This window comes from Myotis lucifugus, unplaced genomic scaffold (assembly GCF_000147115.1).
Source record: "Myotis lucifugus unplaced genomic scaffold, Myoluc2.0 scaffold_187, whole genome shotgun sequence".
In the NCBI taxonomy this organism is placed as follows: Eukaryota; Metazoa; Chordata; class Mammalia; order Chiroptera; family Vespertilionidae; genus Myotis; species Myotis lucifugus.
Genome location: NW_005871235.1, coordinates 525,492 through 544,362, shown reverse-complemented (window position 1 = coordinate 544,362; position 18,871 = coordinate 525,492). Strand labels below are relative to the sequence as shown.

General features: G+C 38.1%; 1 protein-coding gene across 5 annotated transcripts in view; it reads right to left on the bottom strand.

Moving 5' to 3' along the window:
• PHF3 (PHD finger protein 3) overlaps positions 1-18,871 on the bottom strand; it is an 89,100-nt gene that overhangs the window by 34,757 nt on the left and 35,472 nt on the right. For 3 of the 5 annotated variants that reach the window (XM_023760651.1, XM_006096823.3, XM_023760652.1), the window contains 2 exons: positions 9,430-9,591; positions 1,012-2,791 (listed from right to left, as the gene is read on the bottom strand). In XM_023760651.1, coding sequence (XP_023616419.1) covers positions 1,012-2,791; positions 9,430-9,591 — 1,942 coding nt within the window. Of the gene's footprint in view, positions 1-1,011; positions 2,792-9,429; positions 9,592-10,896; positions 10,916-18,871 lie in introns of those variants that run through there. The other 2 variants (XM_023760653.1, XM_014462692.2) reach the window with 2 other exon arrangements.

Sequence of the window (18,871 nt, the reverse complement as noted above, 5' to 3'; positions counted from 1 at the left end):
CTAAAAGCCCCCCCCTAAAAGTTCACTTCTGTAACCCGATAGTGCTGTGAAAGGCTTATCACTATTATTTTCATGATTAAGGGGAACATTCCAATGTGCAAGTTTTTAATGTTTCTTTTTTCCATTTCATTGTTGATAGAAGTCCCCAACAGCAATCTGGACACTGGAACAGGATAATCTTGTAGCTGCAATATCCCCTCCCTTCTGGTTTTCCTTTCTTAAAAAACTAGCAAATAAAATATATGGGCCGGGATGGGGGATGGAGGATGGGGGGTGGGGCCTGGGGGGGGGGGTGTGCCATCAAACTACAAAACACTGATTCCTAAGGAAAGAATGCCAAAGGACCGTGTTAAAATCATTTCTTAAAAGATCAGAATTCACAAGAAATCCTCCAAATCACTAAAATTTTCCAAAAAAGAAATTAATAAATGTTTTCACTCCATTCCATGATACATATAAAATTCACCTGGGTAATATAACAGTTCTTTTAGCTATCAAATTTCACTCCAAGGTTAAATTTGATAGTTATGAAGTAGTTAAGTTATAGTGTGCTTCATTTAACCCCCTCTCCCCAAACATTCAAAAGAAATAGAATTTCCACTATGACCTTCACACTTCATTACTAATTTTTCTCAAGCCAAATAAAATATAGAGACCCAAGGCAGTGTAACCATTTTCTGATTAGCAGAAAAAAATTGTTTCTCCATATGTAATGACTAAATTACACCAACTGGTTACAATGATGGAACATTTCCACATATACCAACTGTTGGTCACACTATACTTTTTAAAATGTGCTAAGATAATATATTTGCAAATTCAGGGGCTCCATCTTCCTATCACTAATCCAGGATTGATGAGGGTTTTTTTTTTCTGCAAAAGTCTTTGTATGTTAATTTCTTTCTATTAAAATGTTCACACTAATCCCACACTAAAAAAGGAATTTCTCTTCAATGTACACATCACACACACATCACACATCACACATCACACACACACACACACACACACCTGTTGCCATGGGGTTTTTTGCAAAACCCACACTGCTTGCTGGGAGTCCACATATATTTGCTTTCAAATGAAGAGCTATGATCTGAGCCTTCTTTTTTTATGGTAGCTATGTTATCTGGAATGAACAATGGTGGCTCATCCAAAGAAAAACTTTTGCTGCTTCTTCTTTGGCGGGGTTGTAGGTTCTTCTCAGGTTTTTTTTGTTTCAGTTTATCCTCCTCCTTAAAATGCTCTGCACCACTTGCATGTTCAAGCTCTTCCTTCACATGACTATTGGTTTTTACTGCTAGAGCCAGCTGTTGGGGCTTGTGGCACTGTTTCTGGCAGGAAGGTAATAGATGTCCAGTTTGTGCAGGATGATGAGGTTCTTTAGAGCAACCAGGCTGACCATGAGGCTTATCACTCAACCAATGTGTTACAGGTTTGGAAATCTGTACTAAATTTTGATCTTGTGTTTTTTTCGAATTAGAATGAGCTTGATTTTTCACAGACTTAGCCCCAGAATTGCAACTCTGAATCTTTGAATCCTTATCAACTTGTTTTTTTCTCACTTTGACTGGCCTATGAAAATTTTGCTGAGATTCTAGTTCATCGGCATTCCGTTTCACACTTTTGACACTAGCTTTAGTTTTGTTATGCGTTAATTCATGCTTTGCTGCAACAATTTTTTTCAAAGTATCTGTGCTCATGCTTTGCTTAGAGTGAATTACAGGTTTTGTGTGTTTGGATTTTATGTTTTTTGACTCTAAGCAAGAAACACTATTTGATGGGCTGTTTCTGTCATCCTGAAGGGTTGCTGTTTCATGAGACTCCATTTTAGTACTTTCAACAATATTCAACTGTTTTAAATTTTGGTCAGGCACATCACAAATAGCATTTTCTACAATATTACACTCTGGTTCAAAAGCACTAGTATCAACCACCTCATCAAAGTTTGATTTGTTAAATTCAGTGCTCTCCAACTGTTTATGATTAGACTCTATGTCTTTACAATAACCCAATGGTTCTAGTTCATTTCTATGAAGAGAGTTCTTAGCTTGATCAAATTCCATCGTATTCTTCAATTCCAAATGGCATTCATTTACTTCATCCACAGTGCTAGACAAACCTACAAGGTTCTTTTCTGTCTTATTTGGATTTGTACAAGAAGCATCACCACAGAGAGCAGCAGCAGATTCTGGTTCCTCAACAATTTGGTCACCTTCAAGGGATAATTTGACCATTTCCTTTGATTCTTGTTCAACCTTTGCACTCATTTCTTCAACAATAGTCTCATCCACTTTATCTGAAATAGAATCATTCTGTTCATGTTCTTCTTTATCTGAAAATGTAAACAATGGGCTACTAACAGTCTTGATTTTACATTCCACCAGAGCTTCATTTTTCTTTTCTTCAATACTATCACAAGTCTCTGAAAGGAGTGGACAATTTAATTCATGAGATGGCACATTTGCTTTTTCCTGATTATTACACTTCTGCTTAGAATCTAATCCAACTTCATCCTTCATTTCAAGACAAGATGACACTGAAGAGTGACTTGAAGACACTGATACTTCCGATACTTCAGTTTGTTCAAGATGCCGACTGCCCCTTCTGCTCTCTTTATGATACTCAGGTTTCGGTGATGTACAAGCTTCTTCTTTTGTCTGACACCTTTCTGGTTGTTTCCCCCCTGCTTTAGGGGCAGATACAGTCTTCACAGGTGTTTTTTTTGTGCTATTTAAAGGTGCTGCATTTGAACGCTTGGCAATAGTGCTTTGTCGCAAACTTCTTACTTGTTCTATCACAAGGAAAAAAAATAAAAATAACTTAGCTATTTTGCCATGTGTTTTTATTTCAATACAACTTAGAATATACAATTCTTTCTTCTGAGCTACAAAATTTATCATTTCAACGAAAATGTCCTTAACAGTTACTCATGATGGTGATTTTTAGATATATACATACATATGTTAAATTTTATATTTATCAAAGTTCTATAAATTCTGGCAGGGGGGGAAACCTCTAAAATTTAGACTATTATACCTTATTATAAGACAAATGTTTTCATCATCTCTTTTTTTTAAATATATTTTTATTGATTCCAGAGAATAAGGGAGAGGGATAGAAACATTGATGACAGAGAACCATTGATTGGCTGCCTCTTGCACGCCCCCTACTGGGGATCGAGCCAGTAACCCGGGCATGTACCCTTGATTGGAATCGAACCCAGGACCCCACTAAGTCAAACCAGCTAGGGCTCTTTTTTTTTTTTTTTTTTTTTAAAACCAAGTCTCTTTTCGATCAGAAATAAGCTGGAGGGGGGTGGGGGGCGATGGGTGGATAAGGACACATATGTAATACCTTAATCAATAAAGGAAAAAATATAATAAATAAATAAGCTGGGAGTAAAATAAGCTTAAAAAGCTTAATTTACATCAATACCCATCCTAAAGCAAGGCTGCCATACCATTTTAAACATTAAATATTTTTAAATATATAAAACCCAAACAAAAATTCAACTACCAATAAAATGAACTAAACCACCTATTACAAACAAGCTCTGTGTTTTAAAGCACAACTTCAAAAGAACTCATATTCCTTTTGAATGTGCTTCACTTATAACACCATTTTAGCATCCAAGCTATTCCTAAAAGAGGAAATGAAGTATATACTAGACTAGAGTATTAGATCAACAGAAAGAAAAATTACAATGAAAAACACTTAAGCCAAGAAAATGCATCATAAAAGAAAATGAAGAGTATGAAAATAATTTAATAAACCTTCTCACCTTTAACAATGCTTCTAATAAAAAAATCTATTAATTTTCCTTCTTTCCCTATCTGTATATTTTATCTACGGGAAGGAGAAACATAAAAGTGTGGGAAAGAAAAAAAAATACTGGAAAAAGAGAAAGCTAAGTAATTCACTAAGTTAAAAAGAAAAAACTCACAAACTAAACTATAAAATAAAAAGCTATTTCCAAACCTATGCATATCCAATACTTCTGAATCAATTCTGTATAACTAAACACTATCAATTTTTTTTAAATTCTCCTTCCTTTTAATGCAAAATCCTACTATGCACCCATATTTAGAACACTTTCCTAATTTGTCACTCATCACTAAACTGTGGGACTCTTAAAGTATAAATGTCCCTATCTGTCTATAACAGTCCTATGTCAGAGCATATCCTTTCACTCTTAACTGCCCCAGCTTGGACAAAAAATTATATGGTCATCCAAATCTATAATATTTGGTCATTAGGTTAAGCACTCAAGTTTTTTCTTAGTGGATTATGAACTGTTTATCACATGTTCAACTATATAATACTGTTAAATAACTAAAATTTTAATGGCTGGTTATTAGTATTTAGATAATTTGTAAAGCTTTGAAGACAGCTTGTAATAATTTACAGCTCTATTTTATTCACCTGCCCTGACATAAAATAAATGAAGAACGTTTAACATCCATTACCTAAGTGGTTGCTAAAAATGATAAATGAATAGCATATTTAGCTGAGAAGGTATTCAGATAAAAAAAAATTCGCCCTAGCTGGTTTGGCTCAGTGGATAGAGCGGACTGAAGAGTCCCGGGTTTTTTTTTGTTGTTGTTTTGTGTTTGTTTTTTTTAATATATTTTATTGATATTTTTAGAGAGGAAGGGAAAGAGATAGAGAGTTAGAAACATCGATGAGAGAGAAACATCGATCAGCCGCCTCCTGCACATCCCCTACTGGGGATGTGCCCGCAACCCAGGTAAATGCCCTTGACCGGAATCGAACCTGGGACCCTTTAGTCCGAAGGCCGACGCTCGGCAAGAGTCCCGGTTTTGATTCTGATCAAGGGCACATGCCCAGGTTGTAGGCTTGATCCCCAGTAGGGGGCGTGCAGGAGGCAGCCGATCAATGATTCTCTCTCTCATCATTGATGCTTCTCTCTCTCTCTCTGCCTTCCTCTCTGAAATCAATAAAAATATATTTTTTTAAAAATGGTTTTGCAATAGTAATTGATTTATTGAGCAAAGGGTAAAAAGTCCCCTTTTCTCCTCTAAATATCAACTGCCTTAGTCTGAAGCCTAGCTGTATAGGCCAAAAATTTGTCTATAATATGCATTCTATTCTTTTCATTTCTCAAAGTCACAAGTATATACCAAATAACTGATTAAAAATATAAATTGAGAAAAAGATGACAAAGTAAATATATGCATCTAAGTCAATCCACTTTTCAAAACCCCACTAAAGCTATAAAAAGGCATAAATCTGAAAGGAAATAACAGAAGAGAAAACTGACAGTTTGGAAGCCAAACAAGGGATGATCAAGAAGCTACTAATGACCCAGCTGATGTGCTCTGTGGTTAAGCATCAACCCATGAACCAGGAGGTCAAAGTTTGAATCCCAGTCATGTCACATGCCCGGGTTGTGGGCTCCACCCCCAGTCAAGGGCATGCAGGAGGCAGCTGATTCTCATCATTGATGCTTCTATCTCTTTCCCTCTCACTTCCACTCTATTATATATATATATATATATATATATATATTTTTTTTTTTTTTAAAGAAGGAACTGCCCTACCCGTTTGGCTCAGTGGATAGAGCATGGCCTGCGGATTGAAGGGTCCCAAGTTCAATTCTGGTCAGGGGCACATGCCCAGGTTGCACGCTCAATCCCCAGTAGGGGGCATGCAGGAGGCAGCCAATCAATGAATTCTCTCTCATCACTGATGTTTCTATCTCTCTTCCTCCCTTTTCTTTCCTCTCTAAAATCAATAAAAAATTTTAATTTAATTAAAAAAAATAAAAACCTCAGCTCTAAAAAATTAAAAAAAAAAGAACTGCCCTAACTGGTTTGGTTCAATGGATAGAGCGTCAGCCTGGGGACTCAAGGGTCCCAGGTTCGATTCCAGTCAAGGGCATGTACCTTGGTTGCAGGCATATACCCAATAGGAAGTGTGCAGGAGGCAGCTGATCGATGTTTCTCTCTCATCGATGTTTCTAACTCTCTATCCCTCTCCCTTCCTCTCTGTAAGAAATCAATAAAATATATTTTTTTAAAAAAAGAAGGAACTAATGAACTGAGAAGTCCAAAATAAGACCAACACTAAAAGTTTACAGTGCTGGCAAAAACTAATACTATTAACACCTCAAAAGGCTTAGGAATTGGTGACCTCAGATGATTCTAATTTGGGGATGAAGGAAGGTGGTTAAAATTAGGATGAGTAGAAAGCTATTAAAGAAGTAGTTAGATCCCTACATTCTTCTCCCAGACTCCATCTGTTTGGGCAACTCCCCTTGCCTGGTCCTAATCCAAACTGAAAGATTTAGTCTGTGGAGAGTGTAAAACAAGAGTTTCTAGGCTACGGAACATCACAGATAAGAATTGAAGAGTCAAGTACACTGAAATTTGTGAGATTAAGTGAATGTGTATATACTGAAATGTGATACATCCCAGTCAACTTCCCTCAAGAGCTCCCATAATATATAAGCAATCTAATGAGCCTAAGGGGAATAACTTAAATTCTGACATCAGGATTTCTCAAAAAAACAACACAGCCAGATCACCATACAGCAACACTCAGAGTTAACAAAACCCAATCTACACATTAAAAGGTTCCATACAATTTTAGTTCCCTACTCCTAAGCATGACCAAACAATCAAGGATCAGACATGTCTCTAACATGAAAGACAAAAATGACAACATCGAAAAAAATGAAACTATAACTATGAAAAAAAGACAAAAAACTTTTTAAAACACCATAAGTACCTTACAAAAGAAAACAAAATACAGCATACATGAAACAAGACTAAAATGCTACAGAAAGACTATTCCCAAAGCAAAAAACAGAACATTCACAAATTATAAATGCAAATCTTAATGGAAAAGTTGAAGGACAAATATGAGAAAACTTTAGCAAATAGAGGAAAAAGACTGAGGTTAAAAGTAGGCAAGATAAAGAAAATAGAAAGCCTAGTCCCTGCTATCTAATATTTTAGAACTAGAGGCCCCATGCACGAAATTCGTGGGGTCCCTAGGCCTGGCCAGCAATCAGGCCTATCAGGGCTGTCTCACCCACTCCTGCCGCCTGCTGGGCGGGGCCTGCTCCTGTGTTGAGCATCTGCCCCTGGTGGTCAGTGCGCATCATAGCAACTGGTTGACCAGTTGTTTCGGTCATTCCAGTTGTTCGGTCTTAATGGTCGCTTAGGCTTTTATATGTATACTAGAGGCCCGGTGCACGAAATTCGTGCACTGGGGGGTGGGGTTCCCTCAGCCCAGCCTGCCTTCTCACAGTCCGAGAGCCCTCAGTGGATGTCCTACTGACGGCCACAGTCTGGCAGCAGAGGCTCGGAGCAGGCGTCCTGTGTGTGTGTGTGTGTGTGTGTGTGTGTGTGTGTCCACTGGGGGCCTGCCCCCAGCCGCATTGGAGGCTCAGAGCAGGTTGTGGGTGTGTGTGTGTGTGTGTGTGTGTGTGTGTGTGTGTGTGCTGGGGGCCTGCCACCAGCCACACCATGGAGGCTTGGAGCAGGCGCCCCTCTGTGTTGATATCTCAGGCTCCTGGCCTCCACTGCGTGTTTTTCTCTCCCTTGAGCTGTGGCCAGGGTGGGGTGCTGCCTGCAGGCTGCGCTTTCCTGCTCATGGATCACCAGATCACTTCAGAGACCCGGGGCAGGCCCTGCTGGGTGCTGCCTGTGGAAAACTTTCCTGCTCTGGGATCGCCATGGCGATCCCAGGAGCAGGCCCACCTGGGGGCCGCCTGCCCTCCGCACTTGCCTGCTCTGGGATCACAATGGGGTCCCAGCTGGCAGCGGGGCTTAGGCGGCACACGGGGGTCCCGGCTGGGCCGGGGCTTAGGTGATGCGATCGCACCACCTAAGCCCAGCCACCCAGGGCCGCACCCGGCCCGGATGGCATCTGGCGCTGGCCAGCCCTGCCTGCAGTATGCAAATTAGCCGCCATCTTTGATGGCGGTTAATTTGCATATGGCGCTGATTAGCCAATGGGAAGCGTAGCGGAGGTACGGCTAATTACCCTTTTTGTCTTTTATTAGATAGGATAGATAGATAACAGGAGTTCCAGAAAGCAAGAGCAGAGAAAATAAAAAAGGGAATTACCAATGAAACAATCCAAGAAATGTTCCCAGAACTGAATAATAACAGTTTCAGACTAAAAGGACTTACTGAATACCAAGCTCAATATATAAAACACACCTACACCAAGATGCAGTATCAGAAATATCAAAGCACTAGAGCTGATAAGGAAGAGATTCCACTAAGTTCCAGAAGAAAAGTAGCTAACATATCCCCCCCCAAAATGGAATAGTTTTAAATTTCTGAAGGAAAATTATTTCCAACCCTGAATTCAATGCTCAACCATACCATGACTTCAATGAGAACAAATTAATCACATTTACAAACATACAAGAAGTGTGTCACCAAAATGAAGGCATTAAGCCAAAAAAGAGAAAATAGGAACTGTAACACACAACAGAATCCTCAGAATGGTAAGGAGAGAGCCCTTAGGAGTAGATCAAAGGCTCCCAGAGATATTTCTTCAATGAAATAACAATTACAGAATATCTGATATTCACAGATATCTTTAGGAAAAATTTAGACAACTGGCAAAGTGGTTGGGGTGTAATTATTAACATGTATACAAAAGCTCTGAATAGAGCCTGACTGGCATGACTCAGTCAGTGGCTGAGCAACAACCTATGAATCAGGAGGTCATGGTTCGATTCCGTCAGGACACATGGATTGTAACCTCAATCCCCAGTAGGGGCGTGTGGGAGACAGCTGATCAATGATTCTCTCTCATCATTGATGTTTCTATCTCTCTCTCTCTCTCTCTCTACCTCTCCCTTTCTCTCTGAAATCAATAAAAATCTATTTTTTAAAAAGCTGTGTGTACAAATATATAAAGCTATAAGCAAATGAAAAAAAAATCTTACATCAGAAAGACAAAAAGATGTATAGGAAAAGTAACCACAGTTCACTAAACAGATCATCTCTGCTAGAATAGAGAATCACAGTAACATATATAAACACTACTGCTCTAACAAAATTATATAGAAGGATGAGAAAATGTACTTTTGTGTGATAGGGACAAGAGAAGAATGCTAAATCATCATAATTCACAGTGGGAAGTCAATAAATATCTACATCAGAATAATCATAAAGTAGCAATATACATGCTACTCAGAAACATGCAATAAATGTCTCTGAGGAAATGAAAATGGGTAGTGGGATATTGAGTACTGGAAACTCATAGAACTAGTCAATTCTTTAAATTATGTGAATGTATCATTTCCATTAAAATTTATAAAAATTATGTCAGTATATTGGTATAAGCTCAAAACTCATTATTATCAAAATGCTCAGCAAGTTGACAATTTCTCACATCTGTCCCTACACCTTGGATTTTCTAGGTAATCTTTGAAAGGATTACCTTGTGCCATTAAACGAGGTGATTTTCTTGGTGATCTCACTGAATTTTCTTCTACTTTGTCCCTCAAATTCCTGTTAGGTAAAATCAGTTCTTCTTCATCAATGGTATCATTGCCACTTTCTTTAACAACTCCTTCGTCCATAATATCGTCAAGACCAACAACTAGAAAAAAACAAAAACAACCAAAAAAATTACTTCTAAAAAATATTGGGGATGTTTAAGTACGTAATGGCCTGTACAGAATATTGTGAGAACTGAATGCAATAGTACATAGGCTTGAAAATCTAGGTCTATTCCTAGTATGTGATATTGCCACTACCGAGCTCCCAATTCAGGTTTAAAAACTTCTACCTTATGAGGCAACTAGGAAAGGCTATAATCTTTCTTGATTTGACCTCCACTATCACTGTCACTTATTCACTGTACCTTTGTGAACATAACAAGCAACTATACCTGAGTACTTGATTACCAATTTTGGTTAAAGTAGTAAAAAGAGTTTAATATCCTAAAAAGCTTGTGATTCTAGATTCGTGCTAGAACCAAAAGATTCTAACTTTATATGCTACATGTATGAAAGTATTATTGTAGATAATACTTTTCAGTGGTAATACATAGACACAAATGAAAACACTGTGAAACTTCTCCTTCCCCCAAATGCTAGAAAAAATGGTAGTTGTTGCCCAGCTGGCATGGCTCAGTGGTTGAGCACTGACCTATGAACCAGGAGGTCACAGTTCGATTCCTGGTCAGGTCATATGCCCAGGTTGTGGGCTCAGTCCCAGTGGGGGTTGTGCAGGAGGCAACCAATCAATGATTCTTCTCTCATCATTGGGGTGTGTGTGTGTCTGTCTGTCTGTCTGTCTGTCTGTCTGTCTGTCTGTCTCTCTCTCTCTCTCTCTCTCTCTCCCTCCTTCTCCCTTCCTCTCTAAAATCTTAAATGGTAGTTGTTTAATATAGCTATATAATCAAATTACTTTCTCCTACTCAAAAGAGAGAAAATGGGAAGATATAGAAAAGGATTGAGAAATACTTAAGAAAATATAAATACTGAAACACTATACTTATACTGTCACTGGGTTTATTTCTTTATATAACAAATATACCTTAACTAGCTGACATAAAACAATTCTAAATGTGCAGTTGCATGAAATCTAGTTAAAAAGAATGTGATTATTTAGATCAGAAGGCCCAAATTCAAATCCCCGCTAAAACCTATAATAAAAGCGTAATGCTAATTAGACCAGACGTCCTTCCAGATGAAGCCGAGGCAGCCGGGGCCCAGGCGGGGACCAAGCCCCTTGCACAAATTTCGTGCATCAGGCATCCAGTACTTAAATAAAACTTGACCAAGTCACTTAACCTAGCATATCAGTTTTGTTTTTTTATCTCTAAAATGAGAATAACAATACCTCTCCTACATACCTTACAGGACTTGTTGTGAGGAAGAAGTAATGTATGAAAACTCACTTTGTAAACTTTAGAATACTAGACATATGTTAGTTATTATCTTCATCCTAGGGGGTTAGAAGGACCCTCAACAAGTTAACTAGTCATCATCTTTGTAGCCAAGTAGAACTTCATGTAAAAGAGCTCAACAAGATAGTAGTCTATCCTAAAATTTAAAGAGAACAAAATTCCTTATAAATATAGTTTCAAATGGTACAATCTTTTTGAAGAGCAATCTGACAAATGGAATCACAAAACTGCTAATGCACGTTGACCACAAAATTACAAAGAATAGAAAAGTGGATTATGGAAAAAATGCTGGCTTTTTAAAAAACATACTTTGATCCTTGTTAACAAATAAATGAAATGTGTGTATGGACATTCAGATAAACAGAAAAATTAACAGGAAATAGATGAAAATTATAACAGCTGTTCTATAAAAGACAAGAATATACTTTTTGCTGTTTTCCACATTTCCTGCCATTTGTATTACTCTCACAGAGTATCACTATGCTTGGCATTAAAAGCTTAGAGAATATACTTTAGGAAAATTCATCAGGACTCATTTAAGATATAATTTAAGGAGAAACAGGTGGGGAGTTCAGTTAGAAAGCTATCCCACCATGATGGAAACTTATGTTGCCACACATTCACATATATTCTCACAAGAATTTTTAATATCATATTTACATTTCTACCATGTTCATTTTAAAAAGCAAAATTTAAGACTATTTTATCAATTTTATATAAAAGCATATATACAATATATGCATTACAAATTATGGACAGAAATAGTTAAAGAAAAAAAAACCAAGTGTTATCAGTCATTATATCTCTAGTGGTAAGGTGGATAAGGAATTTTGGAGTTTTTTATTCATTGTTATTTCTGTGCTTTCCACATTTTCTACAATGAACATGTAAAGAAAAAAAACAATTCAAAAGAGGAAAATAGTCCAGGAAAATAGTCTGTATAATAGTGTTTGTTGATAGAGAGTGAAAAGGTATGTTATGAATTTTAGAGTTATATTGCAAAGCAGAGTCAAGAGGATTTAGCAAGACAAATTCAAATGTCAGTTATTAAGTTTTATCATATTTCATTTCTAGCAGCATCTGACACAGCTGACACTTCTCCCTCCACACTTAGCTCCTAGACATCACATCCTCCTATCTCACTAGCCACTCCTTAAAATTCTTTGATAGAGCCTCCCACTTCTTTCAGATGTCTACATACTGGAGGACTTAAGGGGGTTCAGTCCTCCCTTTTCTCTTCTGTATCTACATTCACTCCTCCCTAAGCGATCTCATCTAGGACCCATCTATACTTGGATAACTCCCAAGTTATTTTTTCCATCCCCAACTCACAGATGACCTTTGGAAGAGTATAATTTAACATCTCCACTAGGTATCTCAAGCTTAACATATTGAAAATAAACACTAATACCACCTATTCTCCCGCCCCTCAATAAAACTGCCCAACCTAGGATATTCCTAGTAACAGAACCCTCATTCATTCATCCCGTTGTTCAAGCCTAAACACTCTAGAACTATCTTTAGCTCCTCTCTCCTATCCCATGTCCAAGTTATAAGCATACCCTGCTAGCTCTATCTATAAAATATCACTCATCTGAGCCCTAGCCCGTTTGGCTCAGTGGATAGAGCATCGGCCTGCAAACTGAAAGGTCCTGGGCTCAACTTTGGTCAAGGGCGCATGCCTGGGGTTGTGGGCTCGATCCCCAGTGGGGGGCATGCAGGATGCAGCCGATCAATGATTCTCTCTCATCATTGACATTTCTCTCTCTCTCTCCCTCTCCCTTCCTCTCTGAAATGTGGAATATTTTAAAGTATTTTAAAATATATATATCACTCATATGACCATTTATCTCCTCCACAGCTAACATTCCACTCATAACCACCATCATCTCTCATAAAGACTGTAAGTTTCCTAGTATCCCAGGTTCCTCTATTGTCACCCCATCACACACAAAGCTTTTTCTCCAGTCATCACTGTAATCCTTCCCAAATATGTATATCCCAGGATTCTTATACTATCCAAGGATCCCCAACAACTAAAGCACCTACTTATTAACCTCTCAGTGCCTTAAATGCTTCTATAAAGTGGAGATACTAGTGATCAGAGGGTTACTGTGATCATCAAATTAATATGTGTAAAGGGCTTAGAGAACAGTAATTGCTACATAGAAAGCCCTATAATATTAACTGTTAACTGTTTTGTTTCAAAGTATCCCCATTCATGTACCTCACAACCAAAAATTATGTATTCCTTCTCTCTTATTTTCTTCAACTTCCCTTAGAACAGCAATTCTCAACCTGTGGGTCGCGACCCCTTTGGGGGTCGAACGACCCGTTTCACAGGGGTCACCTAAGACCATGGGAAAACACATATATAATTACATATTGTTTTTGTGATTAATCACTATGCTTTAATTATGTTCAATTTGTAAAAATAAAATTGGGGTCACCACAACATGAGGAACTGTATTAAAGGGTCGCAGCATTAGGAAGGTTGAGAACCACTGCCTTAGAACAAATTAACCATTAAAAAGGGTATCTGAGATTTCTTTCTTCTAATGCACAATTGAAATAATTCACAGTAAAGAATAATCTCAGGCAAATCCTTCAAATTAGGTACTTTAAAAAGTTTAATCCAACTGCTTTTGCTAAGAAAATGAGTAGAAGTAAAGGAGAACCTGGGTTCTTTTCAGAACACTGCCTATTCTCAGGGCCCTCTCACATCTTCCCTTCCCAGGGCCATAGGCAAGCTAAGATTCAGTATTTGATATCCAACTCTTTAAAAAGTGACCAGTCCTATTCAATACAACCACTAAAATGGGAACTTTGGTTTACCCCAAAAAAGTGCAATGTCCTGAATTGTTTAGTAGACAAGTTGTTCAGCCAGCCATACCATGCAGAAAAAACAATAAGCTTTTTCCCCCATTCCCACATTTCAGAATTAGGTGTCATTCTCATTTGGAAATTTTGGCATAAAATCTAGAACCATACTCAGAAATCTCTTTTAACCTGAATTTAAATCACATTAAAATCCCTCCCCCACCCCTATACCGAAATGGCCCTAATTAAATGTGCTGAGGTCTGATGCCAGTCAGGTCTATGAGAAGTCCTCCTAACACTAACACTACTTTATTTCAGACTACTTAATTCTGGTCTCTTTTTTGGAAAAGGAGATAAAAGAAAACAGAACAAAACCATTTGGAGTTAGATTTATTAAATTTCTCAACAACTAGAATTAGTTTAAATCACTTTAGTACCATACAAAAGGGAGAACCACATTTAACATTTCTTAATTCATGCTGGCAGTACAAAAGCCAACTCAACTACTTCTATGGCAGGTATTTCCTCTATTATAAAAGTTCACATTAAGAATCAGATTTAAGAAAAAAACTAAAGACCATGATGTCTTTGCAGAGTCACAGGAATAAAGGTTAGACATCTATTTGATAAGTCTTGTGTTTTGAAACAGAGTAATACATGGATACATCCTAATAGAGCCCCCCACAGCTCTCTCCTATAACACTGCAGAAGACTCTGCAGCCTCAACTTGGCCTCCCTTCAGTTAGAGTTCTTTCCTTCATGGATAATTCATACATTTATTCCTAAAATAGGCTGTATCAGTCCATACGCCATCAAGTTTTATGTTATATGTAATTAACCATTTGGGATGAAGTTATCATTTTAGATAGTAGCATTTCCTAATTGGAAAAATACAAATACTACTACTATAAACATATATTTTTCCTCTTCAATTCCTTCATTACAATAAACTTTAAAACAGGTTTGCTGAGTTAAAGGCAAATATATTTTTTTTAGTATTTTATCTCATTATATGACTTTGCATAAAGATTACACACAATTTATAGTGTAAAGAGCTGCATACTATGCCTCAGTAAGAACTCACTGACACTGCCCTGGTCAGTGTGGCTCAGTTGGTTGGAGTGCAAGAGGCAGCCAATTAATGCTGTTTCTCTCTCACTGATGTTTCTATCTCTCTATCCCTTTCTTCTCTCTCTAGAAATCAATAAAAACAGTTTTTTAAAAATTAGGTAGCATGCCAAATTGAGGAGTGTCTTGTAGGCCAAAAGGACATTAGCTTTTTTCCTTTGTGCGAAATGGAAAGTTTCCAGAGCACTGAGAACATGAGGGTGATATGACCTAACTTATTAAAGGATCATTCTTGGTGCTCATTTGAGAATACACTGTAGAAATCCTCAAAGGCAGGAACAGGGAAGCCACTTACTGACTAAAGCAATAATCCAAATGAGAGATGGAAATGGCTAAGACCACAGTGGCAGTGAAGAAACAGAAGTACAAGTAGCCAGACTGCTGATCAATTGAATATGTGAAAGAAAAGGATATGTAAAGAATGATGCAAAGTAAGAAACTCAAAAGAAGGAGTTGCGCCCTAACTGGTTTGGCTCAGTGGATAGAGCATCAGCCTGCAGACTCAAGGGTCCCAGGTTCGATTCCGGTCAAGGGCATGTACCTTGGTTTCGGGCACATCCCCAGTAGGGAGTGTGCAGGAGGCAGCTGATCGATGTTTCTCTCTCATTGATGTTTCTAACTCTCTATCCCTCTCCCTGCCTCTCTGTAAAAAATCAATAAAATATATTTTAAAAAAAAAAAAAGGAGTTGCCATCTATAGAGAGGGGGAAGACTGTAGGAAGAATGGTACCAAGGAACCTGGGATGTGGGAAAGTAGGTATCAAGGAGTTCCGTTTTAGACATTAAGCTTAAGATGACAAATAGACATCCAAAGTAAACACAGGTGTCTAGAGTTTAGGCAAGTTAAGGCTAAGGAGATATGTATGTATATATGTATGTATGTATGTGTATTGGGATATTGAATTACAGTTTTTTAAATTATGAAACTGGGTAACATTACCACAAAAGTCAGTAGAAACAGATTTCTAAAATAATGCCTAAAATCTGAACCCTGATATACTCCAGTGTTCGGTCAGAAAGCAGCAGAGAGGAAGAAAAGAAAGAGAATAACCGAGAGAGTTGTAAATCAAAGTCAAAGTGAATAGATTATTTCAAAAGGCAGATCAACTGAGCTAAGTGGCACTAATAGGTAGAATAAAAGAGAAATGGCCCTTGGATCTGGTACTATGACAGTGACCAGTGAGGGTGAAATCTGAATTTGAAGGAGAGAAACAGCGAGGATAGAGAGCATAGAAATTCCAGGAGTTCTGTTGTGCACAGAGTGGAAGAACAGGGCAATAAAATATAAAAGATTGTATGTCATGCCCTAGTCGGTTTGGCTCAGTGGATAGAATGTTGGCCTGCGAACTGAAGGGTCCCAAGGTCAATTCCGGTCAAGGGCACATGCCAAGGTTGCAGGCTTGATTCCCAGTTGGGGGCATGTAGGAGGCAGCTGACCAATGATTTTACCTCATCATTGATGTTTCTATCTCTCTCCCTCTCACTTCCTCTCTGAAATCAATAAAAATATGTATATTTTTTAAAAGCCTGCTTAAAAAAAAAAGATTATATGAGGTAACACTGAAATTCAATTGTAAGAATGACAGAGTATATACTTCTTTACAATTCTGTCAAGCACAGATAAAACAAAAGGGTTGTTGGATATTCCATCATGTTAACTACAACCCATATCTATGGAAAACAGAATAGAAACCTAAATTCAAAACATGAAAATCTGATTTCATAAAATAATCTAAATATGTATCTAAGATATAAGGGCTAAAAATTTACTAAAGGTTTTTGTTTCACTCCCAGGCAACACTGATTATGATTTTAAGGAAAATGCTGAAACATACATACCAAAATTTCAACTGGGTTAGATGTGCCCCAATGTTTCTAAAAACAAGCACACAGAAAAGGCACTGAGACACCCACTGGCCAATTCTGGAAAAGCTACAGTGACCAGTTTAACACTGTTAATACAAGCTTGTGTGTTTGGGAAGTATCAGGGAGTACTTAGGTGCTTAAGAAAGATACATCACCCTAACTGGTTTGGCTCAGTGGATAGAGCGTCGGCCTGCTGACTGAAGGGTCCTGGGTTCGATTCCAGTCAAGGGCACGTACCGTGATTGCGGGCACATCCCCAATAGGGGGTGTGCAGGAGGCAGCTCATCGATGTTTCTCTCTCATCGATGTTTCTAACTCTCTATCCTTCTCCCTTCCTCTCTATAAAAAAATCAATAAAATATTTTTTTTTTAAAAAAGAAAGATACATCAATTGGCTGCCTGCGATATGGGCTCCACTTGGGATAGAACCTGCAATCTAGCTATGTGCCCTGACCGGGAATCAAACCCGTGACCTTCTGATGCATGGGACGACACTCCAACCAAGAGAGCCAAAGCAGCCAGAGCTAAATCTTACTTTTATTTCTTAGGTTTTTTTTTTTAAGGTGGGAGAGCACATGGGAAATAATTGTCTTCACAGTTCATCTGCATAGACCACCAATTAAGACTCACTTGTGTAAAGCTAAATATAATCATGTAAACACAACCCAAGAGGATACTAGAACTATTTAGTATGAACAATAGATTTTAACTTGATAAAAAGGACTAACTTATCACCACTTAAATTAATGTAGGTATACCTTTCATTTGCTATTTTTCTATTTGGAATGTATTTCACTGACTCAGGATCTTTTTGTTGCTGTTAATTCTCACCTGAGGATATTTTTCCATTGATTTTGAGAGAGAACAGAAAGGAGGGGGAGAGACAGAGAGACAGAAACATCGATGTGAGAGAGATACATCGATTGGTTGCTTCCCGCATGCACCCTGACCAAGGGCGGGGATCAAACCTGCAACCAAAATACATGCCCTTGACCGGAATCGAACCTGGGACCCTTCAATCCGGGACCAATGCTCCAACCACTGAGCCAAAGCAGCTAGGGCACTTACCCAGAATCTTCAAAAGGCTGGCCATTACTTATCTCTAAGGATGCTGCTACTCTTAAGGTCACTTACACAGAGAGGCCTGCTCTAACCAGCCCAAATCAAATAAACCATGACTTCCCACTGCCAATCAAACAACCACACATTTTGTATCATCTTACACTTTACTTGTAAGTGTAAGGTACACTCCATGAGGACAGGTACACTGTCTCAAACACCACTGTATCCTCCAGCAGTGGAAAGAGTCTGGCACACAATAGGGATATTTGTTAAATGAACAAACAGTACCAACTACTTTTATGCCAAAACAAATCATTATACCTCACAATTGTGGAACCATGAGCCAAACTGCTGATACCTGGAAATGCTATTTAATAAGAATGTTACCATAAAAAGAAACCAGTTTTAAAAAAAAAATGCAACTCTACTCTTATAATATGGATCTTATTATTATTTATTGGTCTCATATACCAAAAAAACAGATCTCAACTAGGCACTGTGTTTTATAACATTGTGTTCAATTTTACTCAAATAAAAGAGAAAAACCAGAGACAATCAAGGCTCAAGAAAAAGTTCTTAGAAGGTAACATCCCTATGTGGAGAAAAAGGAACACTTGTGCACTGCTGGTGGGAATGCAGACTGGTGCAGCCACTATGGAAGGCAGTATGGAGGTTCCTCAAAAAATTGGAAATGGAACTCCCATTTGACCCTGTGATCCCACTTCTAGGAATATATCCCAAGAAACCAGAAACACCAATCAGAAAGGATATATGCACCCAGATGTTCATAGCAGCACAATTCACCATAGCTAAGATCTGGAAACAGCCTAAGTGCCCATCAGTAGATGAATGGATTAGAAAACTGTGGTACATCTACACGATGGAATACTATGCTGCTGTTAAAAAGAAAGAACTCTTACCATTTGCAACAGCATGGATGGAACTGGAGAGCATTATGCTATGTGAAACAAGCCAGTCAATGAAGGAAAAATACCACATGATCTCACTCTTTCATGGATAATTAAGACCATTACAAACTTTTGAACAATAATAAATACAGTGCAGAGCTGACTCAAACCGATTGTCGGAC